The 16,877-nt window shown below is 43.7% G+C and overlaps 1 protein-coding gene across 10 annotated transcripts in view; it reads left to right on the top strand.

Annotated features, from left to right (window-relative positions):
- LOC139270467 (endoplasmic reticulum metallopeptidase 1) overlaps positions 1-16,361 on the top strand; it is a 63,178-nt gene extending 46,817 nt beyond the window's left edge. For 4 of the 10 annotated variants that reach the window (XM_070888446.1, XM_070888444.1, XM_070888442.1 and 1 more), the window contains 6 exons: positions 531-721; positions 1,652-1,804; positions 6,584-6,783; positions 7,643-7,758; positions 8,510-8,673; positions 14,655-16,361. In XM_070888446.1, coding sequence (XP_070744547.1) covers positions 531-721; positions 1,652-1,804; positions 6,584-6,783; positions 7,643-7,758; positions 8,510-8,673; positions 14,655-14,819 — 989 coding nt within the window. In that variant the 3' untranslated portion in view covers positions 14,820-16,361. Of the gene's footprint in view, positions 1-530; positions 722-1,651; positions 1,805-3,416; positions 3,508-6,583; positions 6,784-7,642; positions 7,759-8,509; positions 8,674-14,654 lie in introns of those variants that run through there. The other 6 variants (XM_070888445.1, XM_070888443.1, XM_070888449.1 and 3 more) reach the window with 4 other exon arrangements.
- Positions 16,362-16,877: the final 516 nt, after the last annotated feature.

Genomic DNA, 16,877 nt, shown 5'->3' with positions numbered 1-16,877 from the left:
TTGTTACATCCTCAAAGAACTCCAGCAAATTTGTCAAACATGATTTCCCTTTCATAAAACCATGCTGACTCTGCCTGACTGCATTATGCTTTTCAAATGTCCTGCTACTGTCTCCTTAATAATGGATCCAGCATTTTCCCAATGACAGATGTTAAGCTAACTGGTCTATAGTTTCCTGCTTTCTGCCTTTTTAAAATAGGGGCGTTACATTTGCGGTTTTCCAATCCGCTGGGACCTCTCCAGAATCCAGGGAACTTTGGTAGATTACAACCAATGCATCCACTATCTCTGCAGCCATTTCTTTTAAGACCCTGGGATGCAGGCCATCATGTCCAGGGGACTTGTCTACCTTTAGTCCCATTAAATGCTGAGTACTTTTCCTTTAGTAATAGTGATGGTTTTAAGTTCCTCCCTTCCTATAGCCCCTCGATTATCCATTATTGGGATGTTTTTAATGTCTTCTACTGTGAAGACCAATGCAAAATATTTGTTCAAATATTGATGGTTTTCTGTATTTTTGTATGACCTAGGTGCTACGTTGAAGCTGACGTCAATTTATTTTCTGGGCCTGCTTATTCCTCATTTGCTGACCATGTATCTGTTTTGGGGTGCATTTGAAATGTTCGCCCCCATCCTAGGTCGTAGTGGTACTGAAATACCGCCTGATGTTGTACTGGCTGCTATTATTGCAGCATGCACGATTATTGTAACGACTTATTTTGTAAGTGGTCATGTTTCATTGCATTCAAATGCGTTTGGAGGAGGTTTAAAGGGGCAAAGGAGAAGTGTGCATTGTGTTTTGATGGACTAAAATGAAAGTTAATAAATAACACTTAAAGGAACAGTGATGTTTTGATTAAAATTTCAGTTCTTCACATACCTTTGCAGCTGCCAAAGCTCTGCTCCACACACTGTCACTGCTGCATAGTGTAAACTATAATTTAGGAAAGTAAAATGGATCTTTACATAGAACTTTACAGCATATAAATGGGTCATTCTGCCAACAGGTGTTTATGCTCCACATCAGCCTCCGCCCACCTTGCTTCATCTCGCCATATCAACATATCCTATTCTTTTGTCCCTTGTGTACTTGCCCAGTTATCCCTTAAATGTATACAGTTGTTTGTGATATCCTCTGGATAAACTTGTTTGCTGCTCTGTTTGATCATTGGTTGGCGGGAGGTAGGGTTCCTCCCTGCATTATTCATTCCCCATCCCCTAGTTTTCTCTTTGCCCCTCACTTTTTTAATTGATAAAACCAAAGCGATTCCTGTAATTTATGTAGATGACCAATTATATATTTAACAAGCATGAGTTAAAAGTGCAATACTCCTGTTTGGGTGCAATACAGTGGGCGCCGGGAGCCCTCTGGTATATTTCCCAAGGGGCCAATCTTTCCCATATGCAAGTCTAGAGAGTGAATGGCAGTAGATTATTCACCACGTTCGAGCATCAACATCCTGTCCTTGCCCAATCTCTGTGTATTGGCATGTTATCGGGAGTGGGATATTGGGCAGGTTATTACTTCCCCACCCCTCACCCCTCCTCTACCTGGGCTTCTTTAATTTTCCATTGGGATTTTATATGTTCAGCCAAAATTATATGCTGTCTTAAGTTTTCGACTGTTTACTCACTAAATATCTTTTTCCAGGTGAGTCTGATTTATCTGTGCAGAAGTACAAAATGGACTCTGTTGGGTTTAGGGACTGTGTTTTTGGTTTCAGCCACTCTTGTGTGTAGTGGTGCATTCTTTCCATATGCATCTGACCCTGCTGGACCACACCCCAAGCGAATCAGTCTTCAGGTAAGAGGCATTCAGATTATTACAATTTAGTTGCTTGGTGTAGTGCCTTTTATATTGTAGGAAGCGCGGCAGCCTATTTGCACACAGCAAAGTCCCACAAGCAGCAATGAGAAAATGGTCAGATAATTTGTTTTTATTGACGTTGGTTGAGGGATAAGTATTGGCCAGGACACCGGGGAGAACTCCCCTGCTCTTCAAAATAGTGCCCTGGGATCTTTTATGTCTACGTGAAAGGGCCTTGGTTTAACTGAAAGGCAGCACCTCCAACAGCGCAGCACTCCCTCCGTAACTGCACTGGAGTGTCAGCCTGGATTATGTGCTCAAGTATCTGATTATGTCCACAACCCCCTGACTCTGAGACGAGAGTGCTATCCTCTGAGCCAAGGCTAACACCTAGGAAGACAGAACAAAGTGGGTTCAAAGTAGAAATGACCCGTTTTAACGGGTAATTTGTACAGTGGTTCATTTCCGAGACACTGGTAAATTATCCCAGCTTTCCCCTGTGACAGTAAAATCAATCTATTCTGACTAGTGAAAAGATCTATTTCTCGCCTTGGGGAAGGTTGGGATGGTCCTGCCTCCCGGTAAAGTTCCCTCACTAGCTGTGAGAGCAGGCTGCAAGAAGCAGTATTTAGCATGGAGCCAGAAAACTCGCTACAAACGAGAATCAAATCTTGGAACTGCTGGCCAGAGTCTTTGTCCTGTATACTGTACTCGGCAATGCCTTTACCATTAAGCCGTTTAGTGAGCTCATGTTGGACATGCTTCTCTTATTTCTCAATGGCATTTAAGGGATTTAAGTTCTGGTAATCACTTGTTGAGATTAACTTATCTCTGGTCTTTCAAAAAATTAGGATCGAGTGCAAACCAATATGGTGGGTATATTGCGTTTAATCGGAGATTAAGACGGAATATAACACATTAGTTATGCAACAAAAACATATGACCATGACAAGTAGCGAAATACCGGCCCCGATTGGACAGATGGGTGGCATGCGCAAACAGCTGCTGCCTTCCTCTCTCATCCTGTACTACCCAAGAGTGTTAGACCAAAGTCAGCATTAGATCCACTCTCTGGAATCCTTTCTGAACTGCCCAAAAGTGCTACAGCAAGCCTTAGATCCACTCTCTGAAGTCCTCACTCCACTGTCTGCGCTAGAGGCTTTTCAGGTCTTTCTTTCATGGGGTGGACCTGGGGTAGAATATTGACAAGGCTATTTAACCTGTAGAGGTTTCCCCTTAAAACAAGGTGTCCAATTGTGTAAAGGTTCTTTGTTTAAGCCATGGAAAAAGGCCCACCCTCCTGTTATATTCCACCCATCGGGGTATTTAACCAATTTAACCAGCCTTACGGCAGGCTGAGGACTCTCTTCCACTTAAAACATCCAGCCCGGTCCTCCCAAGGCTAGAGTCTCTTATCTGATACTCATTTTCCAGGAAAACAAAACTTAAGCAGTTCCAGTAAAACATAACTTATACATTAACCCCTTATTAGTCTCGAGCATTAATACAATCATTTAAATACAGTATTATTCACATCACAATTTCATTTGCATAATCATATACATTTTAGGTACCTCTAATTTCTAACATTCTTAGTTTTGAATTATAGTGTTAGAGTTGAAGAGACTACCTGCATACGTCTGGAAAGATAATTACATTAGCAACCATTCATCCCAATAGGACTTGTCTGTTCAGGTCAGCAGACTTGGTAAGTTGGCTATTGATGAGGAGGATGGGTGGGTGGAAATCGGGTAGAAAATTAACATTTATTTGTTTTCTAGCATCGCCCCTTGATATGCCCATAACACTTTGGATTAACTCCCATATGTGTTTTTTGTGGGAAAGATAGGTGCAGGTTTGTTGAGCCTTAACAATTTAAAATGGAGGTAGAGAATGGCTTACATTGGGCCTGCAACATTGGATTAGAGAATACTAACACAGGGTAGAAGCATCAGTGGAATCTCCTCCCTATGGGCCCAAGTTTCCACATGATTTGCGCCTGATTTAGGAGCAACTGGTGGAGAACGGACTATCTTAGAAATCGCAATTCTCCACATTTTTTTTTCTGCAGTTCTAGTCAGTTAGAACAGTTTCACTTTGGAACAGAATTTTTTCTTCAAAAGGGGGCGTGTCCGGCCACTGACGCCTGATTTGAAAGTTTCCACAGTGAAAACGTACTCCAAACTAACTTAGAATGGAGCAAGTGAAGATTTTTGTAGAACTGAAAAAACCCGTTCTACACATTAAAAAATCAGGTGCAGGTTACAAATTAGGCGTCCAGAACGAGGGGGGGGGGGGGGAAGGGAAGCCATTAAATTCTACAATAAATCCTTACTTATACTTATACAAATAAATCCAACCTGAATAAAAATTTATAAGCAAAGAAAAGATTAAATAAACCATCTTCCTACCTGTGTGAAAGTGCTTCAGCCAGGGAGAATGCTGCAGGAAGCCTCAAGTTGAGGCAGCTGTTCGTTCCCGACGGCAGGGGGGGAGGAGGGAGGAGGAAGCCGTTCCAGACGGCGGGCGGTGGGGGAAGGAGACAGTGAGAAGGCTGCAGGAAGCCTCAAGTTGAGCAGCCATTCCCGACGGCAGGGGGCAGGGGGAGGCTGCCTCAACTTCTGAGGCTTCCTGCACCTTCTCACTGCTGCACCTTCTCACTGCTGCAAGAAGCCTCAGTGCTGATGTGCTGATGGCAATGTGCTTTTATTAAAAAATGTTCAAAAATTAAACAGCTACAAAGAACTACAAAAATGGCCGAGTGCCAATGTTTCCTTCACACTGCGCGTGCGCGAACGCTCCAACGCGCATGCGCAGTGTTGCCGGCAGGAAAAAACTAATTTAAATGGTACCCGCCCCCTCCCACTTACAAAATCGGCGCGAGTGGTAGGCTCCGCCCCCTGGGCGCCACGCCAAGCTGCCATGGAGCTGCAGGGCGCTCCAGAATCGCGCGTTTTTTTTCCGGCTCGGAGGGGCACCCATTTTGTAGCATGTGGAAACTTGGGGCCTATGTTGTGGAAGTCCTGTTGTTTAAAGGGAAATCCGTCTTAAACTATCCCTGATGATTTGCATAACAGTGGACAGTAAAGGGGGAAAAAAAATCTTGGATTTATATAGCGCCTTTCACGACCACCGGATGTCTCAAAGCGCTTTACAGCCAACTAAGTACTTTTGGAATGTAGTCACTGTTGTAATATAGGAAACGCAGCACCAATTTGCGCACAGCAAGCTCCCACAAATAGCAGAGCGATAATGACCGGATAATCTGTTTTTCTTATGTTGATTGAGGGATAAATATTGGCCCCAGGACACTGGGGAGAACTCCCCTACTCCTCTTCAAATTAATGCAATGGGATCTTTTACGTCAGAGAGCAGTCGGGGCCCCAGTTTAATGTCTCATCTGAAAGATGGAACCTCCAAACGTGCAGTGCTCCCTCAGCACTGCACTGGAGTGTCGGCCTAGATTTTTTTTTTATTTGTGCTCGAATCCCTGGAATACAGGGTAAATCTTTGTCTTCCCCACCATTTGGGCAGTAATCTGGCAGAACAAATTCCCCACCTGCCTGCCCGCAATGGAATGAAGATCTACATTGGGTGGACAATCCACTCTGCCAGATTAGTGTCCGGCGGGGGAGACAAAATGTACTCAGTTTTTTTTTAACGTTTTTTTTGGAGAGCATGAGAAACTTGGTGCTGAAGGTACTGCTCCTTGGGATGATGCCATCTTTTGAATGATCTCGAGATCTAGCCCAACTGTGCGATAAAGGTGAACTAATAAATGTATAGGTGATAGTTTGTGTACAAGGGGATAGGATACAACTTTATAATCATTAAGTTTAGGGCCTGTACATTTAGTTTAACAAGAACACTTTTAAATTCACTGAAGAAAGCTATTTTGTACCTTAACCACATTGGGCCGGAATTTTCTGGAGCAGGACATCGTGCAGTGTGCCCAGTTAGTTAGAATTTTTCCCTCGTCCTTCAACTCAAAATGTTTTTGCCCAGTAAGTTGCTGGAAGTGCAAGCTGATAATGGTGCAGCGTGGGGCAACCAGGCATCTGGGAGCTCAGTGAATGACGGGACCAACGGGGTATCTCCTTAACCTGTGAGATTAGGGGATTGAGAAATAACCTGAGGAAGGACTGAGAAGGAGGATGAATTAGCATCAAAGCAGGTACAGGAAGAGACAAAGGAAAAATTAAAAAAAAATTTTTAAATAACATTTTTAATTTTTAAAATCTCTAAACAATTTACTGCGTGCAGGAATGAGTGAGTAATTTAAATTGTTCCCCTTCTGGGCTAGAGAAGTGGATTGGCATTGCGTTAACAATTATCACGTCGTTAAAAGGGTACTTGAGTTCTTAATCATGTCCTAACTTTCTGCGCCAAGTTCAATGCGCAATTAATATGCAAATCCAGCAAGTTGTTAAATAACGAGAAGACTCAGGGCGAGATGTGGTTTGTGAGAAGCAATCGGTGGAGCGACGTAAATTGACCAGCACCTGCTGGAGATTCGCAACTCATGCCATCTCACTCTATCCCATGAACTTGCTGGCCGATTTGCACTTTTATAAATGATGTGCGTCATTAACACGCTGTTATTTTACCAACAAGATTCGGCCTTTTTTTGTTTGGACAATGAGAAGGCATGTTGAAGGTGAAATTGGGGAAAGTTTGACTTGTAATATGGTATTTGATACGAAATTGGATTTTTGACACATCTACTGTTTATTTGTCACTTGCCCAATGTCTTTTCTCTCCCTCTTTCCACTTCAGCATACAACAAGGACATTCCATGATCTTAATGGGGAAATAATCAAGAGAGATTCTGGGATATGGATTAATGGATTTGATTACACCCTTATGTCCCACGTTACTCCACATATACCGGAAATAAACCATACAATAAGAAGTTCATGCGAGAATGCACCTTTTTGTGGATTTCCTTGGTTTCTACCTATAAACAACTTTATCAGGTGAGGATTTGTGTCTCCTCCCACCCAATTTTCTCCCCTCTCTTGGAAGTGTTGGGTCTTGTTGGGACAGGCTATTCTCTGTTGTCCACACTTTGGCCTGGATTTTTGCCGACTTTGCGACCGGGTTTTCACCACGATTCGACCCTCCGCGGCACAAACACGGTCGGTGGGATCCTCAGGCACCTCTTTGCAGCGGCACTTCCACATATTGCCAGGGAGGGGTGCGCGACCGTGTTTTTGCCACTCCCGACCCTTGCGCCACACCCAGACTACTGACCTGCAAAAAGGTAAGTTAAAATTTTTATTTTTTAATTATTTTTCAGCGATTTAGTGGGGTTTTGTGAATGTTTTTTGCAATTTTGTTTTTCCCCCTCCCAAGGCCTCTCTCGCAGCGCTACCGGCCCCGGGCTAAAGTTGCCGAAACTCGGTTTGTGCTGCGAATCCTCGTGCAACGCCAACTTTACCGATGCGCCCACGTAAAGGCCGAAAGTTAGGCCTAAAAACAGTGAAAATGGTAATTTGGGCGTAAAACTACCTTTTTCAGAGAGTGAGAGATTATACGTTAAATGTCAGCAGATTATTTGACCATGGGGAACATCACCGGCAAGCCTTGGTTTATGAATGGAAACCTCGGGCTGATTTTTAACCTTGGTTACGGCACAGGGGCCAAATGTTTGCAGCCCATCACTGAAATTAGCATACTTTGCACAGAGCAGGCAAAAGAGCTGTTGCAGTAAATGGATTATCACTGTTGAGCAACAGCAGTTATTTCTGGTAAAGCCATCTGACAATGCTGCCTGTATTTTTAGCTTTGAAGAAATTTTCTCAAGTTTGTTAACTGGTTTTTATTGTTTTCTAGGAAAAACTGGTATCTGCCCGCATCGGAAATTTCACCCAAGACACCTGTTGCATTCAAACTGATTTCCAAGTATAAGATGCCTTTGCAGTCTATGAAATTGACCTTTGAACTGACGGGTATGACAAATTCAGAATTTTAGCTTTTGCATCGAGTACAAACTAATAAACTGTTGCCTCTGGCAGATCACTCGTGTTCACAGAAGGTCTGTTTTTAACAAACGTAGCAACAACAAAGGACAAAACATGAGGCTTCACCTAAGTTTCTTGGTGCACTTTGTGAATGGCTTCACACACACACACAGTAACATTCAGTGTTTCTCTGAACCAAACAGTCAGATTTAGTCATAACCACATCGCCAGTTTTTTAATTTGCAAATTAATGTGCTCTTTGTAAGATGCATTTCCCTGCCATCTCCATGAATTTTAGTCTGCTGTACAGCACCACCTCATGGCTGACCTGTGTACTGCAATTTTGAATATTTAAGACCGTGATTATCAAAATATTTGTTTTAAATTGTAAAGCTTTGCCACGTGTCTGCTTTTACTAAATTGGTTGAGAGAAAGATGTAAGTCACAAATGGTTTTGTTTCTGCTCCTCCTTTGTCGTAAGCAGCAAACACATGATATTAAGTTGTATTCCAGATATATTTGTTTTAATATGCTGAAGGGGACTTTAAATGTTGCTTTAAGTAGTTGCTGGTGAAGATAAAGATGTTAAATCTGCACAACCTGTCTTGTGCAAAAAGCAAAGTGAGATTGGGAGAGTATTTGAAGAGAGCATTATGTTCATGTTGTAGTTATGTGACTATTAACCAAATACTGCTTTCTGTTCATGCCCCTGAGTGTCCCACCTTTCTCCTGTGCCCAGGTCCCAGTCACATGACACTATACATTCGACCACTGGAAGGATCTTTCATAATCGGGTCATCTATTGGGGATGGGACTTCCTTGTACAGTAGTGATGGGGATTATTTTGTCTTCTATTCCCATGGACTACAGGCTCCACCATGGCAATTTTGGTTGGAGATCCAGGTAAGCCAATTTATCCAAGTAGCCTGCATGTGTTGTCTTTCCGTATGAAGTTAAAAAAACTGGAAAAGGCATAGGACATAATGCTACATAGCAACACTGTGGCCCCAAGTTTCCACATGATTTGCTCCTGATTTTTAGGAGCAACTGGTGTAGAACGGAGTATCTTAGAAATTGGAATTCTCCACATTTAGTTTCCTCCAGTTCTAGTCAGGTAGAACAGTTTCACTTTAGAACAGAATTTTTTTTTCAAAAGGGGGCGTGTCCGGCCACTTACGCCTGATTTCAAAGTTTCGTGAGTGAAAACTTACTCCAAACTAACTTAGAATGGAGTAAGTGAAGATTTTTGTACGCTTGAAAAAACCTTGTCTACACTTTAAAAAATCAGGCGCAAGTTACAAATTAGGCGTAGGGAACGAGGTGGGGGGTGGGAAGGGAAGTCATTAAATTCTACAATCAATCCTTAGTTATACTTATACAAATATTATGCAAATAAATCCAACCTGAATAAAAATTTATAAGCAAAGAAAAGATTAAATAAACCATGTTCCTACCTGTGTGAAAGTGCTTCAGGCAGGCCTTTCATGTTGGAGACAGGCAGGGGTGTGGCGTCAGTGTCTCGACGGCAGCGGCAGCAAGCTTCGAGCTGAGCTGCAGTGCTTGAGGCAGGCCTTCATTCTCTTCGTGGCTGGCCGCGAAGAAGCAGCACCGGACGGACCCGAGGCCATTTGGCCATGAGATATCAACGGCGTCAGTGGCTGGCCGGCAGCCGAAGAATCAACGCAGGACACACGCAGCTCATTAAGGTTCTTGAGGCCATTCGGCCACGCTTTAGGGGGCGGCGTCAGTGGCTGGCCGGCAGCCAAAGATACAGCAGCAGCCTTCGAGCTGTGAGGGGGACTGAGGCCATTTGGACAGGGAGAGGCAGCCACATAGACAGTTTTATATTTAAATTTGCAGAATGGGTGCTGCATTGTCAACACCACGTATTATGCAATGGTTTGTCATCAATTCACTGCATAGAAGAGAATTGATTGGAGCTCACCGCACCAGGAACGTTGTAGCCCGTAGGTTGATGGGCAGGAGACCTTACCCACGTCGACAATATCGAACCAGGCGCTCGTACCTGGACATGAGCGAGGCTGATTGTGTGAAAAGGCTGCGTTTTCGCAGAGAAGTTGTCACTGAGATCTGTGATATGGTGAGAGCAGATTTGCAGCCCAGAAGCAGAACGCCAACTGCCTTGTCTGTTGAAGTGAAGGTAACAGCTGCACTTTCTTTCTATGCCTCGGGATCGTTTCAGGCTCCAACTGGAGATGTGTGCGCCATCTCTCAACGTGCAATACATGCCTCTGTTTACCAGGTCACGGCTGCACTGTATGCGGAAAGGAATGACTTCATCAATTTCCCAATGACCGCACAAGCAATTCATGAGAGGGCTGTGGGCTTCTTCAGGATTGCCGGCTTCCCAAAGGTACAGGGCTGCATTGATTGTACCCACATAGCCTTGCGAGCACCTGTGGAGGAATCTGAGCAGTACCGGAATAGGAAAGGTTTCCACTCTATCAATGTGCAGCTCGTGTGTGACGGCAAGCAGCGCATCATGTCAGTCGATGCGAGATACCCTGGCAGCACCCACGATGCATTCATCCTACGCGACAGCGTTATATCTGACATGTTTGAGCAGCAGCCAGAAGGGCAGAGCTGGCTACTGGGAGACAAAGGGTACGGCCTGACCACCTGGCTCATGACGCCCCTACGCGTGACACGGACAGAAGCTGACCGTCAATACAACATGGCGCACATTGCGACACGCAGCATCATTGAGAGGACCATTGGCATATTGAAACAGCGATTCCGATGCCTGGACCATTCCGGAGGACGGTTGCAATACTCTCCTCAGATTGTCAGTCACTTCACTGTTGTGTGCTGCATGCTTCATAACTTAGCCATCATGAGGCAGCAGGAGCTGGTAGTGGAACCCGAAGACCGACGTGAGGGTCCAGTGCATGATGATAGTATTACGGAAGAACAGGATGTGGATGATAACGACAATCAAGAAAGCATGCAAGTGCCTGATGCCAGAGCATGAGGTCGGAGGAGGGCCGTCCATCGTGCCCCTTTAACGATTGCTCGAGACTTGCGCCAGCAGCTCATCCATGAACGCTTCAACTACTGATGCCTGAGGGCTCTGCGACCACTTTTGCATATGGACATGTTTATTCTTTGCAGTTGTTCCTACGTTGTGTTGTGTTAATGAAACATGAAACAGTTTTAATGAAAAAATATTTCATTGAAAAGTTAACGTCACTCTAATAAAATATTTGTTGTATCAAACTATACTTTTTAATATGATTCTTGAAGATCACTTAAAAACTTTAAGATCACTTATAAACTTGTAAAGTTACAAAACACTTTCTATGTGAAAAATTTTACACTCTAAGATCACTTACACTTCAAGATCACTTTTTAGATGCAAAATTAAATAATTTACAGAATGTGAGAGCATTTACACTATAAGATCATTTGAAAATCCTGAGATCACTTGTATGTTGTAAAGTTACAAAACTTAAACAGTTTCATTGTGAAAAATCTTACACTCTGAAGAACACTTAAACTTCAGGATCACTTTTTAGGTGCAAAATTAAATAAGATACAAAAAAATGTGAGAGCATTTACACTATATAAGATCACTTAAAAACCATAAGATCCCTTAAGTTGTAAAGTTACAAAACTTATAAAACAATTTCAATTTGAAAAACACTACTACAGCTACATCAAGAACAAGAACAAAAGCAGCAAAGAAAGGCTGCAACCATGTCTCATCCGCATCTCAGTGAATGTTCACTTCCTCATGGGGGTGTCATTTGATTGGCTGGGCTATGTGCCCTTATTGCAGCAGCTACCTCAACCAGGCCCACCAAGATGGCCTGTGCCGACACTTGCATGCCCTCCCTGACGGCCTGTGCTGTCGATTGCACTCCCTCGGACATTCCCTCCCTAAGTTCCCGTGTCATTACTGCTATTTCCCCCGTCAGGACCGTCAACTCTTCACCCACTGCACTGACGCCACCGATGAGTGATCGGGTAAGCTCATTGGTCTCCATACCCAATGCCACAACCTGAGTCGCATCTGTTGCACGCTGCATCTCAGGAGAGCGTGTCTCCAATCTCCTTCTCCTCTGCCTGGGTCTGCCTTGTGGCACCACTACACTGGGAGGCGCGGGCACGGACGGTGGGATGCTCGGTGTTGCAAGCGGCACCACTACACAGGGAGGCGCACGGTGGGACGCTCTGTGTTCCAGATGGCAGAACTGGAGGGAGAGGCTCGGGCTGGAATGGTGGGATGCTCTGTGTTGCAGACGGCAGAACTAGAGGGAGAGGCTCGGGCTGGAACAGTAGGACGCTCGGTGTTCCAGACGACAGCACTCGAGTGCGAGCCGTGGGCTGGGATGTTGGACGAATGGGTGTAAACTGCTCCATGATATCAGCAGCAACACTGGGACCCGAAGCGTCGGAATCAAAACCATAGTCGGTGGAACCAGAACCTATGTGAGAGGAAGGCGCAGGCTGGGACGGTAGTGCACTGACTGTAGAATGCTGCATTATACCAGCAGCACCACTGGGACCCGCAACATCAGAAGCGAAAGCATGGAAGGTGGAACGAAGGACCTATGCTAGGGGTTGAAACTCTGATGCCCCTTGATGGGGGCTCATAAACATTAAATTGGAAGCTCTCCCCTGCAGACATTTCAGTCATCGCTGCCATCATCCAGTCTGGATCGTCCGCAGCTGGTTGTACTGGTTCTTGTTCTGTACCCTCAGGATCCTCAGGGTTGGCAGCATCATCATCGTCATCATCGTCATCATCATCATCATGTTCTGCAAAATACATCAGAACAGTCAAATGCTTAACAGCAAGGGAGGGGGCCGGATGGGTGGCATGAGTACTCTCACACATAGCAGGCCAGGCAGCAGGTTGATTTAAAGGGCCATGATGCATTTTCAGGACTTACCCTCTTCCTCGTGTGCGGGCCCAGCTTGTGCTGTACCGATTGCTTTTCTCCATGTACGACTCATCATAGCAGCTACCCTTTGTTCCAAGGGTGTCAGTGGATGCAGATTGGGCACGCCTCCTCCTGTCCGAGTTGCCTCCCTTTTGTTGTGGGCCAATTTCTTCTGCAAAGAGTAAAATATAACTTTTTACAGAGTGTGTCAGTCTGCAAGGTGGGACATACAGATAGCCAGGTTACAATTACAATTAAATTAAAAATGGGAAATATTACTTACACTAACTACTTGACCAAGGTTGTGCCATTTCCTTTTACACTGGCTTCCAGATCTCCTGGTATGCACCACTGCGCAGTAATCTTCTGCAGCTTGGTTCCAGCGTTTCTTCATTTCTTTTGGTGGCACTTTTATGCGACCTCTGTTGCTGGTATCTAGCTCCTGCCATCTCTGCTCAATTACGTTGACTAATATCTCTACTTCCTCATGCAAGAAATTCTTTGTTCTTGGTGGATGTTGATCCATTGCAAAGTTGAATTGGCACTCTTATTTCTCCAAACACACAGTCATTAATTTGCATGCACCAATGCAGCACCGGTTCTGCAAGTTTAGCAGTGAAAAGCTGAACTCACTGATTTCAGCAGGTGATTTATTCAGCAGTGCTGCTAAAAGCACTCCCTCACACACAGAAATATCAAAAATAATAAAATTACAAGCCTTTGCAGGGGTCCAAGAAACAAATCTTCACTTTTTCTGCAGTATTTTTAAAAATGGCCGAGTGCCAATGTTTGTGTGAGACTGCGCGTGTGCGCATGCTCCAACGCGCACGCACAGGGTTGCCGGCACCACGAAGGCTAATTTAAATTGTACCCGCCCCCTGCTGCTTAGAAAATCGGCGTGAGTGTTAAGCTCCGCCCCCTGCTGCCAAGCAGACATCGAGCTCCAAGGAGCTCGAGAATATCGGACTTTTTTTTAGGCGCAGTTTTCGGCGCAAAAAACAGGCGCCCAGCTCGGAGGTGCGCCGTTTTCACCGCAGGCAGTGGCATCAGTTCGGCTGCATTGATGATGAGCTCTGATAAGACGTGACTTTGGATTAGAATTATTTCAAATAGAAAACCCTACACTGAACTGTATATTTTGTTATCTGCGGTTTTTTTTGTGTGATTTGAAATGGTGTTGCAGTGAATGGACTTGAGATCACAGCTTCCACCTTTCTTCCCGTTCCAGTCATCTTCCTAGTTGCCTTTATGATGAACTTGTGCAACAATTTTCTACAGTGCACTTGGCCCTTTTATATCTGGTTCTCCTTTTTTTCCTTTCTACCACTCTACTCCTGCTGTGTTTGGGTATGGTGGCAATGGCCCTTGCCCAAATTATGCAAACCTAATCCGAGTGTTGACAGACTGTTCAACATAGCTGAACACCATCCTGCCACTAGATGGCAATGGGAGGGGGGGAGGCTGGCAAAACAATGCGATTGAACTAGTGGTTGCATACTCGGCTAGGTATAATTACCCTTTTTATAAATAGTGGAGATTTTAAATAAATGTCCTTTGTTTAACTGTGAACTAGAGAGTGCTGTGCGTAAAGGTAGATGGCATGCACCATCAGCTCCTGTGTCACAGATTGCTAGGCATTAGCAGAGGGGCCCATTCCAAGCAAGTATGGTGTATAAGTGGATTATAAAAATACAGTGGTCCATATGACTGGTTAATTAATTAGAAAAACAGTAAGTGGGTTTGTTCAACAGAATCCAAAATGGTTTCAGTCCAGATGTGGTACAAAATGGAGGATATTGTATGCAGCATCAAACATTTTGCAGAGCTCTTCACAACTAGTACAAAGAATTCTATTAATGAGTCCGTACAATTTCTAAAGTATTTTTCTTAATATTTTTTATTGTTTTGGTTAATAAAATAATTCAGTAACTTCATAACCTCCAATATTCATTCCCTTCACCACATTGTGTTTTTCAGACTCTTGAGCCGACACCGGACGCCATGGTTACTATTGCTGTAGCTTCTCATTACTTATTTGGAGAAGATCAAAGGACAGCAGATCTGATTGCTCTGGAGAAGAGATTTCCAGAATGGTGTGTTATATCCAGCTGGTCCAGCTCTTACAATTTGTTTGTCTTCTAACACTCTCATTAAATAAATGGTGGATTCCATTTGAATAAAGTTAGGCTTAACTGGGTATGAGGCAAAGTGAATGTACTCTCATATTCTACTCAGTGTTGGTGCATATTCACCTGTAAGGGCATATAAATATCTTGCACATGAATCAGGGATTGTAAAAGTAGTAAATACTTAATTTGAAAAATATTCATAGAATTCAGGTTGCTCAGTGTTTGGTCAGTGAGACAAGTGTTTCATATGTAAAGAAATGTTTGAGCATGTGTGAAATATCGAGCTGCTGCTAGAATGTCTGTGTCATCAGACTATAAAAATCACAGGTCTGCTTGTTGACTTATTTGTTGTGTACTTTGACCATTTTACTGACACAATCACAGTTGGTCACAGGCTGTGCTGTCTCACTGAAGAACAGTGTGTTTTTCCATATCTGGCCACTTAATTCCCTGTTGGACCCCAGGGGCGCTGATTTGTTAAGTAAAGATCATTGCAGAAATATTCAAGATATATTGGTGTGTGAGTATATGTGTGCGCGCGCACACAATTTTGGTTTTCATGTTGTACAATGAGTACGTTTGAAATAAAATATTAAAACCTTAGGTTTTGTTTAAGAGTTAGTACAAAGTTAGATGGAGTGAATATTAACACATCTGCCATCCACATCCGGTTTCTCTCTGATGAAGTGCAAAGGATTTGTAACATAAGGGCCCATGATTCAAACTTTAGCTGGAATATTTTCAGCTAAAGTTTCCAGGGACATTTGGATTTCCCCAGAATTATCAAAAGATGTTCCCTATGCTATCTTGTCTGTGTTAATTTCAACACTGATCCAAGAATAAGAGTCACTGTTTGTGGCAGTATTAACTGTGTGACTTGTGATCGTATTCATGCTAATTGTTCATACTTTGGGTAATAAAATTCAACACTTGCGGCAAATCTAAATTTATTAAGAGCCTACAACTTCGGTAGCTCTGCCAGCAGCGGGGCAGAGTGAACTAACTATATTTTCAGAAGTTACAAATGGGCTTGAACTGCTGCTCAGGCACTGGTGCTGGCAAGTCGAATTCACCAGCTCCAATGAAGTAGGCCACCAGAGTGTAGACTGTCTCAATACCAGGCAGCTGGACTGCTTTGGCTTCTGTCTGCAGTGCAGCATGGTGCAGTGGAGGTGTGTGTGTGTGCGCCCCTGTTTCTTGTTCATGTTTCACATCTCCCGATGTTGCTGGGGACTCCGTAGCATAATGTTGTACACTGATTTTACACTGAGCACTGTTTTGATAGTTTACATTGAGGTTTCTAAATGGGGTCAATGAAGTTACTTCCAATGTTATTTTTAATATGGAATTTCTTTTGCACGATTTCTTATGCAGGTCTTTACAATTAACAGCAGCCCAGTAATGAAAACTGCATTCATATCGAGTTTTAAGTTGAACAAAAAGAACTCTGGTTAAATTGGTGTTAATGACTGTTCCAATTTTGACCATGTTTTTGTTAAGGTTATGTATGTTCATAGCAACAGTTAAACTTTGATTAAAAATTGGCTGGTTTCTAGGTTTATGTATTTAATTTGCTTCAGTAATCTTTAATGTATAGAAAATAGGTGCCGGAGTAGGCCATTCAGCCCTTCAAGCCTGCACCACCATTCAATAAGATCATTCACCTCCATACCGCTTTCCTGCTTTCTCTCCATACCCCTTGATCCCTTTAGCAGTAAGGGCCATATCTAACTCCCTCTTGAATATATCCAATGAACTGGCATCAACAACTCTCTGCATAGAGAATTCCACAGGTTAACAACTCTCTGAGTGAAGAAGTTTCTTCTCATCTCGGTCCTAAATGGCTTACCCCTTATCCTTAGACTGTGTCCCCTGCTTCTGGACTTCCCCAACATCAGGAACATTCTTCCTGCATCTAACCTGTCGAGTCTCATCAGAATTTTATGTTTCTGTGAGATCCCCTCTCATCCTTCTAAACTCCAGTGAATACAGGCCCAGTCGATCCAGTCTCTCCTCATATGTCAGTCCTGCCATCCCGGGAATTAGTCTGGTGAACCTTCGCTGCACTCCC

This window comes from Pristiophorus japonicus, chromosome 1, assembly GCF_044704955.1.
Source record: "Pristiophorus japonicus isolate sPriJap1 chromosome 1, sPriJap1.hap1, whole genome shotgun sequence".
In the NCBI taxonomy this organism is placed as follows: domain Eukaryota; kingdom Metazoa; phylum Chordata; class Chondrichthyes; family Pristiophoridae; genus Pristiophorus; species Pristiophorus japonicus.
Note: the sequence above shows the minus strand (reverse complement) of the source record. Positions and strands in the feature narration are given on the sequence as shown.